Here is a 9,316-nt window from a genome sequence, read left to right on the forward strand (position 1 = left end):
TCTATATGTAGGGAACCAAGTACTTTATTACAGGTTGGAGGCCAGAGACCCACATTTGAAATATTGAGTCTTCTGATTCAAATCCATGTTGTCCGCACTCCTTTGAAAAAAGGGAGAGCGTGGCTGTGAATCTAGGTAAATAATACAAGTTAGTTTTCTATGTGTAAACATTCAGCCCAGTGTTTTACTGCATCTGCAGTTGATTTCACCTGTGGCCTTGTTATAAACCCCTCACTTCCAAGATCTTCCCTCCTGCTGAAGAATGAGAGATATGGTGAATTTGACTTACTCCTTCATGCCCAAATGCAAGGACATTTTTTTTCTCCAGATACTCCTTTGAAATAGATCCATGTAGCCTTCCCTAACCATCTAACCCACAGCAAAACACTAGTTTGTACATAACCTTCCGCCTGCCCCACAGAAGCCTTGTATCTCAGACTAGTTTTTTAGTGAGGAGCTGTGCGTATTCTGGTGTCCTCTCTCCTTCTTGCTCTGCAGTAGCTACCTGAGTGACAGCTAAATTCTTCCTTCTTCTCATAAATATTTGCATTTACAATGTGCAGTAAGTCTACACTCAGCAAGTCCGGACAAAGGCAAACCCAAGCTGGTGGCAGCCCAGTGTGCCCAGCTGGCATCTCATGGTGTGGAGCTGCCCCTTGCCATGTCCTCCTTGCTCACTTCCCCTGTGAAGCCTGGGGGACTAAGACTTTTTCCTTCCACAAAACACCTGGAAACTTCTGCTTTCGTATGATTAGATGTGACCAAAATTTAACTGTTCCTATATTTACATCAGCAATGAGCAAGTAAACCTGAAGTGAGCTTATATCCCACGAGAGTGCTGCCCAGGGTGCTCCAGCACTTTGGTGGTGCAGTGTGCCTGTGTATTTTTATATTCTGGGTCACAGGGGACAGATCTGTATTGACTATGTGTGGCCACCCAGGACAGATATATATTGATCCAAAATGGTCTCAGGGGACAGCTAGACATTGATCACACACCTGATTTTATGACAAAGGCAAGCCTGGAGTCTGTGGCACTCAGGTGTGTGCATAAGGCTGTGCTGCTTGTCCCTGAGGAAAACTTTGACATCGCCGCTGTAAAATAATAGAGATCAATCTACTAAACCCCTCTTATGCTCTGAATTTCTTTTGCAGCATCCTCTCACAATGATAATGTTATTCAACGGGGATCTCTACAGCCTCTTGAATTTCCTCAGCTTTGCCAGGTGGCTTTTTATTGGACTGGTAGTTGCTGGGTTGATTTATCTCAGATATAAACGTCCTGATATGCCTCGTCCTTTCAAGGTAACATCTGCTCTCTACTTTTTTACATGAATCCTCCCTCCTCTCTGTCCTGCAGTCAGACAGCAAGGGAGCATTTTCTGATGTAACAGGCTAACCTCTTTCTCAGGAAAAAACCGATTTAAGAGAAAACAGGGCTTTCCTGTGAGGAGTGAGACTTTTCCTGCAAGGTCCCCAGTGCTACCCCAGCTGTGTTCCATCCTGGAAAAGAATTCTTCCCTCTTGCCTATGCTTGGGGAGAGAGACTGAAGGTGCTGTGCTGAGATGAAGGCATTTGCTCAGTTTTGCCTGTCTGTTGTGCTCAGGCTGTGTGATGCAAGCTGTGTGAAAATACGGCAGGCACTCTGCAGCCACAGAGGGCTCAGGCTGCAAATATTGGGGTTACTTGAGCCAACCTGATTTTCAGCCAGTCCTCTGTTTAATGTCTCCTTTGATAAAGGCCTGGATAATTTTATGATCAAATATACAATAACATGATCAAAAAAGTCATGTCAAGCACAAGAATTTATGAGAGAGGGCATTTATGCCATTGCCTGTCCAATATCAAGTATGCCAATTTTCTGTGCAAATAAGTGGCCAGTGTGATTATTGTAATATTTGGCACTTGCAGTGGATTGGCAGACAGAGTTATTGTGAACCCTGAAAGAAAATGCTAATAGTCCAGCCCCTTGAATAGTATCTATTTTGGCCTTGGTTCTGCTATTTTTCTTGCTTGTTTTAAGTAGCATCATACAAAGTATAAGTTGTCCCATTGTGTATCTAGAAAGATAATATCCATCATCAAAAAACTGGGAAATATATCTCTGTTTAGATGCTGCCAAGACAACTATTTTGTGCAGAACTAAGAATGTGTATTGTTGCATTCTTGTAGGTATATTAGTAAATGAGGAGGTATAATAGTAAACAAGTACAGCCTATTTTGCTTTGACAAAAGAAAAGCTTTGACAGTACACAAAAGAAGAAGAACAGTAATGCTTTGAGGCATGAAAGGAAGAGAACAATCTCCAAGGAATTCTCAATTTTCCATTACACTTAATGTCTCATAAGCCATGCCTGTAGGCATTTCCTTCAGAGACTTGCTAAGAGAGTGATTGTATTGGTGTTTTTGAAAATTGAGCAAATAAATTTGATATGGTTACTTTGTGTACTTTCAGCAGTGACACTGGCAATACCATCAGTCATACAGTCAGAAAGTGCTTTTTCAATCCCTATCAGGTGCATAACACTATCAAATATCTTTATCACTAATCAAATTGCTGTTTAATTTGCTCTCTTCCTGCTAGATTTTGATTTTTACCTTAGGAAGAAAATCAATATGTTCCTAATAGTTTTAAAAGGTGACTTGAGCTCCTGCTTGTGTTTTAAAATGTTTTCTAATGGGTAATTATCAAAACGGAAATCTTTACTGTGGTTAGAGCTGCTTGCTTATATGCTGGGGGATTAGAGGAAGGACTTTTACAGTGTAACTTATTTACAGTCCTTATATTTTAAAGGAAGTAAAACACTGGAGTGTTTTAGAGTGTAATTAAGACACTTCTGTGGCACTCACTGCATAGCACTTGGCAGGGCCTGGCTTCTGCAGTCACTGACATTTTGTGTGCCTGTTCCAGACACCCTTATTTCTCCAGAACTGTCCTCTACTGCTGGGTCTTATCCAATTTACATCTCATGGAAAGCTAAACACCTTGGTCATTGCTTTACAATGACCTTATTATTTAATGGTCCTTTGTGTGGCTATTTTTCAGGTTCCTTTATTTATTCCAGCGTTGTTTTCCTTCACTTGCCTCTTCATGGTGGCGCTGTCGCTTTACTCTGACCCAGTGAACACAGGGATTGGATTTGCCATAACCCTGACAGGCATTCCTGCCTACTACCTCTTCATTGTGTGGGACAACAAGCCAAAGTGGTTCCGAAAGCTTCTGGGTAAGTCCTGGGGTGGTAAGTCCTTCTAGGTAAGTCCAGTGTCCCCTGACTAATGAGGGACATTCACAGCAGGGCTGTTCCTCAGCCAGTGATTGACTTTAAAGGACTGATGCTTCTTTCCTGCCCTCCCCTACAAACATCTAATTCCTTTTAAACCACCATCACCTTCTCCTGACCCTGCCTCCATGCTAATGAAGACAGTACTGCACTCCTTGGAGAATCTGTTTGGAATCTTGAGCAAAACAGGTGTGCTATCAGGATGAGCTTGGTGCTCCCTGCCGACACCATGTGTCTGTGGACCACTGAGGAGTGTTTGAAATGGGGCTGGAAGTGTCTGGAAGATTCAGGCAGGTGAGGGTTCATGGGGATACTGTCCTTAGCAGTGGCTCCTGACAGGGTGATAGCAGCATATACCGTGGCCTCTATGGAAATAATTTCTCTGCTTCATGAAGAATGACTTCTGTGTGCCTTGGCTTGGTAGTATTTCATGCCTGAAATACACTGAGAATACTTTCTGTACCATTTCTGAAAGGTTTTGAAAGGATTTGTGGAAGTTCTGATGTGTTAGAGAAGGATTATTTGAGACAATTCAATTAGAAGTCAGTATTTATTTATAATTTATTACAGCTCTTCACTTTTTTTGTTACTAGGATGATAGGCTTCTAAAATAAAGGGAATTTTCAAAATATCAAATAAGACTATTGGCAAGGTATTTCAGGAATGATGGATAATTTATTAAACAACAAAAAAAGATAATTTATTTTGCTGCAAAACTAAAACTCAGCCTGTGAAATCTTTAACTAAAACTAGTTGATTTCTGTAGATGCTGAATTAAAAGTGCATATTGTCTTCTGTGCTTCAGTCTTAATTGATGATTTAAAATGAGCTGCTCTCAAGAAAAGAATAGTGCTTTTATATGTAATTACAGTATAACCAGTTGTATGTATTTTCTCAATATAAATAATTTATAGAGTTATATCCTATCTTCTGTAGAATATGTGAATTTCCCTCTCAATACATGCTGGGAAGTCCATAGGCAATAGGGCAGGAAGTATTTACAGCAAAAGGTGTTAGTTTGCACTAGCAAAATCTTAATTTTATAGCAAAAATGTTATAAATTACTTGCATTGTCCTCGGAATGGGTAGAAATCTTCAGTACAAATTAAAGCAGTTGTACGCAGAAGGACATTCTATTAAATAGTTGGGGTTTAGTCTGTTTATAATCTCTCAGTCTTGACATTTAGGGTGTAGGAATTTTCCCCTCATCAAAATTCAGGAGATTTTTTGGCATTTTCTGTTGTGTCTCAGAGGTTTTGGAATACAGCTGCTTGAATCTTTGGCCACGGGATGACAGTGTTGAACTACATTACTTGGGCAAGAGAAAGAATAGTCTTCTCTTTAAGGTAGACTGGATAGATGTGAAGATTTTTCTGCCAGCTGTGACAAGGAAGGTGAATAATTTCTAGATTTCAGATAACACAAAATTCTCCTCCTAGAAAGAAGCCTGTGTGCCTGTGTCATATCTACGGATGGGCATGGTGTACTGGCTCAGAGAGGAATGCAGCAGAAGCCAGTCAGTGAGGGAAACAGCTGGTTTTCTTTGCAATTATTATCCCCAAAATAACAACCAGTAATGACAGAAAACTGATGCTGACAGTTTTGAGCAGGGGCAGAGTGGAGATTTACTTGTGAAACAAACAGATTTTTCTTTTCCCTAAAAAGAAGCAATAAACCTTCTGTGTGGAGTCATTAAGCTGGCATTATTTTGGGAGCCTGAGAACATTTACAAAAGGTATTGATTGAGGATAAATTCACTTAAGGTACCTCTGTGAGATATAGAAGAGAAATTGGGCGGCTGCAAGCTTGATATTCTAACCTTGAAACAATATGTCTTGCATGGGCATGAAAGTGTAACTCCTGACACAAGGTAAAGGACAGCATAAAAAAAACCCGGGGTTTTCATTTAAGAGGTAGATTTTTGCCAGAGTAACTGTAACTGGGTAGCTTTCTATGAGAAGATAAATGACTTTTTTTTTTTTTTTTTTTTTTTTTTTTTTTTTTTTTTTTTTTGACAAATGTCAATGATGAATCCAATCTACTTAGACTTGACCAAAGCATTTCCTGTGGTACCAGAGGAGAAGTAGCAGCCTGCTAGTCGGGGCACACTGCTGTGCTACCAATACTATTTTCAAGCTGTTCCATGTGCCCAGATCAGCACATGGGCAACTGGTGTGGGGCTTTGAAAAGTCACCTCCTTGAGGCATTGACTGGTTCAGCTGCCCAGCTGTGCTCATAAACCCCATAAGGTGCAAATGCCCATGGGCACAGATCAGTCCCATGTAAGGTCAGAGGGAATATCCCAAATAGGCTTTGTAAGGATCAGAGGAAAGGGATATTGGGCAGCCAGAATGAGTAGTGGCATAAAAGAGCCAGCCTGAAGAAGATACCTGTATTTCTGAAAGGAGTTTCAGGCTGATCACACCAGCAGAGCCCTGGAATGGATTACCCAAGGAATCCCCTCCCAAGGCTGAAAGTCTTTGATCTGTACTTAGGGCATTTACATTGCCCATTCTCCTTATGCAACTGCTGCATTGAACAAGAGGTAACTTCACAGCTCTCAGGGTTTGTAGATTCTGGGATGGTGTTTTGCAATGAGAATAACATTTTGTTCTGTCCTCTTCCTAGTTCTGCTGTAGAACTAGGTGTGCTGGGACAAACAATTTTCAGCTGGTACAGGCTTCGTTTGACAACTGCATTCTTTCTTTTTGTAAAACTAAGGTGAAAATGAAAAAAGTGGGACCTAGCAAATCCTAAGCAGCAAATCAGTGTGTAAAAGGATGCATTACCAGCATGAGAATGCTTCTATCTGTACTTCTCCAGCTGAAAACCCAACCCTAGACTCATACTTAAAAACATCTATTCCTTTACAATGAGTTGAATTGCAAAGAGGTAAAAAGTTGAATCCTACTTTTTTTTTCATAGCTGAGCCCTTGATGGAAATGAGATCTCTTTATATAGAAAAATATCTGCCAGGGTTATTTAGCAATTCCAGAGGATGACACTTGTTCGCTTAGGACAAAGTGTTATATGCTCAATTTGCTTCTCTTTGTCGAGTTTGTGGTGGGATCCATGGGAGATTATCTCAACATTTTGTTGTTACAGATTTCATGTCCAGTCATATATATGTGATAAAAATCCTGCTTTCTTTCCTCACCTAAACTTTATGTAGTGCTTGTGTGGATACAAAGTCTGGGTTTTTTGTTTTTTTTTTGGTTGTTTTTTTTTTTTTTTTTTTTTTTAATAAAGGTTGTCCCCTGGGACCCATTTGCAGTGAATTTTTTCAAAAAGGGATAATTAGGATTTTAAGTGGGCTAGGGAAGTCATCTGCATTGCCATGGCATGTTAAGCTGTCTTGTGACAAATGTATTGGTCCTGTAACTCTAGGTACTGCTCCAAGCAGACCACATAGAGGTAGGTACTGACTGGAAAGAGATTGGGACATTTTCATAGGGAAAAATGCTCCTTATACTGATTTATTCTGGGTGTATTGCAACAAAAAAATGCAAAGAATGCCAGCTCCCCTAACTTTTCTGCTCCGCTGTGGCTTCACCCCAGGAGAGAGAAAAACTGCTGCATGGAAATGGAGAGCTGGGCAAGGTCTTGCTGCTGGTGGCTATGTCCACTGAGGTGAACAGAATCACAGCCAGCTCTAGAGATGCCCAGGATCTCCTTCTGCTGCTGTGCCCTTTCCCAAGAACTGTCATGCCACTGCTCAGCCTCATGAAATTCTCTTTTTCCCTTTGCTTGTCCTCAGAGCTGGAAGGGCTGGGATGGCAGGGGTGAAGCCTTGCTGTTTTCCTGCTGCTGTCTTTGGTCCCTGCTGCACCCAGCCCAGCTCTGATGTCCCCACAACGGGTAGGGAAAGCAGATGGGAGCAAAATGCAAAGCCTGGAGACTCCTGGCCTTTCTGCCCCTGTCTGTTTATAGTCTAAGGGCAACCTGGCTTTGCACTGAACTGGTGACATCCAGAGAAAAGAGGAAAGGATGGTAGAATCTGCCTTAGACAGGAGACAGAGAAACGGTTTCAGTTCATATCTTCTGTGAGCTGCACTATTTTACCCTTCTGGCATTGTGTCCTTGTCAACATTCATGCCAGACATTCAAGGAAAATGAGAACTTTCTTTTCAACAATTTCTGCTTATTTAAAATAGGATATTAAGAAAGAGTGATAAGTGAAAGAAATTGGAAAAAAATGTTCTTTTACTATTCTCTATGTGCTGTACGAGAATTAACTGTGCCATTTATGCAACAGTACCCTAAAAAGAAAACCACCAAAAGCACCAGAAGGAAATAACTGTTCAGAGTGAAAAAAAGAAAACATGAAGTTACTTGGATGAGTGACTTTTTTTTTTTTTGCTTAGGCAGGTCTTGGCACAGATAAGTTAAGTTATTTGAATTTTTCCAGACTTTTATTTCAACATAAAATCTTGATAAAGCTAAGCAGTTCTGCAGAGTAGTAATTTTTTTAAGATAGCCTTTAAAAGCATGCAGACTTTTATTGAATAAGATTATACATCCATACCCTTCTATTATTATTGTATATGCATAGCCTTGGATCAGAGGCATGGAAAACAGTTAATAGGAAAATGTCGAGTTTAAATTATAAATGTATATGACCTGTGTGAAGTCTATGTGCAAGCAGCCTGAATAGAAGCTAAGATAATTTTCCTGACCTCTCCTCCTTAATCTCCCCTGCAAAATCTTACCATGTATATGCTTTTATCTTTGCAGGCAGGGTAACCACAACATTGCAAATCCTCTTGGAAGTCATCCCAGCAGAGGAAAATCAAAAATCATGATCATCATGCACAGCTTTTGGCTTGGTGTTTCATTTCTACCTGAAATAAAAAGAGTAGGGAGATTTATCTCCCTTCCTAACATGCTGCAAACTGGAGGAACAAGTCACAGTTGCAATGGATACCGAACAAGTCCCTCACCAGAACTGTCTTCCATGATGCTGTTGCAACACTTTTTTGACACGGTTGATCTATATGTAGAAAGCAAGTACTTGTGCTACGAGGGAACTCTTTACTCTTTTTTTTGGTAACAGTGTATTATTTTAACAGACTGTAAGTTCATCATACTGGGATTTTGTTTGCCTTGTCACTGGAGATGGGTTTAAGTGATGTGTAACAGCTCGGTGTACTGTGAAGATGAATCTTGCTTTCTGTCCCTGGAGATCTCAACCTTCACCAGAGCAAGGGTGAGGTAAAGCTGCTGAGTTTCACATCCTACATTCTTCCCACCACTCTCTTTGGCAGCCTGATTTGACTTCTTTTGGCTTGCTGGAAGCCCCAGTGCACAGATGCAGGAGCACCAATCCTCAGACCTTTGTGGTGGCAAACTCCAGGTTTCTTCATTCCAGAGTTCTTAAACCGTAGCCAACAGAAACATCTCCTGAGACTCAACATTTCTGCCAGTGGGGCAGAACGATTTTAGCATGGGAATTTTAGCAGTAATTTTATGCACACTAACTTTTTTACCAGGCTGGAATTGATCACTGGTTTTGCCAGTGTTTGTGTGCCTACACACACAAAATCCAACAAGTTGAGCACTGACCTTCAAATGAATCAAAATATTTGAAGATCACCTCCACTGCTGTATGAATATTCCCTATCTAGGGGCATATGATCCTGCAGTTATCAGTCAGGCAAACCTGATTTTAAAGTTGTATATCAGTGTTGGTGGGCAGAAATAGATGTCACTTGGTGGGAAATGGTACAGATATGGCAATAAATGCAATATTTTCTTATGAGTAATATATAAGGCAGGCTACAGCAGATTTGCTGATTTGAGTAGGATGTGTGCATTTCACTCAAGCACACTCCAGTTAACAGAGCTTTGGAACACTGAGGAACATGTGCTTTTCCTGTCTTCTCGTGGGTTTTATCTCAGCAGAAACAGAGAAAGGCCTTCAAAACAGATAAAATAAAATGAAATTAATCTCCAGAGCTATTTTTGAGCTGAACTCTGGCTCAAATGTGAGCTGAAATTTTGCCCTTTTAAAAAGATAATTGTATAGCTGAAGAAG

General features: G+C 40.6%; 1 protein-coding gene across 4 annotated transcripts in view; it reads left to right on the plus strand.

Moving 5' to 3' along the window:
• SLC7A11 (solute carrier family 7 member 11) overlaps positions 1-8,216 on the plus strand; it is a 64,829-nt gene extending 56,613 nt beyond the window's left edge. For all 4 annotated transcript variants that reach the window (XM_064711546.1, XM_064711545.1, XM_064711547.1 and 1 more), the window contains 3 exons: positions 1,156-1,305; positions 3,048-3,225; positions 8,017-8,216. In XM_064711546.1, the coding sequence (XP_064567616.1) occupies positions 1,156-1,305; positions 3,048-3,225; positions 8,017-8,084 (396 nt within the window). In that variant the 3' untranslated portion in view covers positions 8,085-8,216. The remainder of the gene's footprint in view (positions 1-1,155; positions 1,306-3,047; positions 3,226-8,016) is intronic.
• The last annotated feature ends 1,100 nt before the right edge of the window (positions 8,217-9,316 follow it).

This window comes from Zonotrichia leucophrys, chromosome 4 (genome assembly GCF_028769735.1).
Source record: "Zonotrichia leucophrys gambelii isolate GWCS_2022_RI chromosome 4, RI_Zleu_2.0, whole genome shotgun sequence".
In the NCBI taxonomy this organism is placed as follows: Eukaryota; Metazoa; Chordata; class Aves; order Passeriformes; family Passerellidae; genus Zonotrichia; species Zonotrichia leucophrys.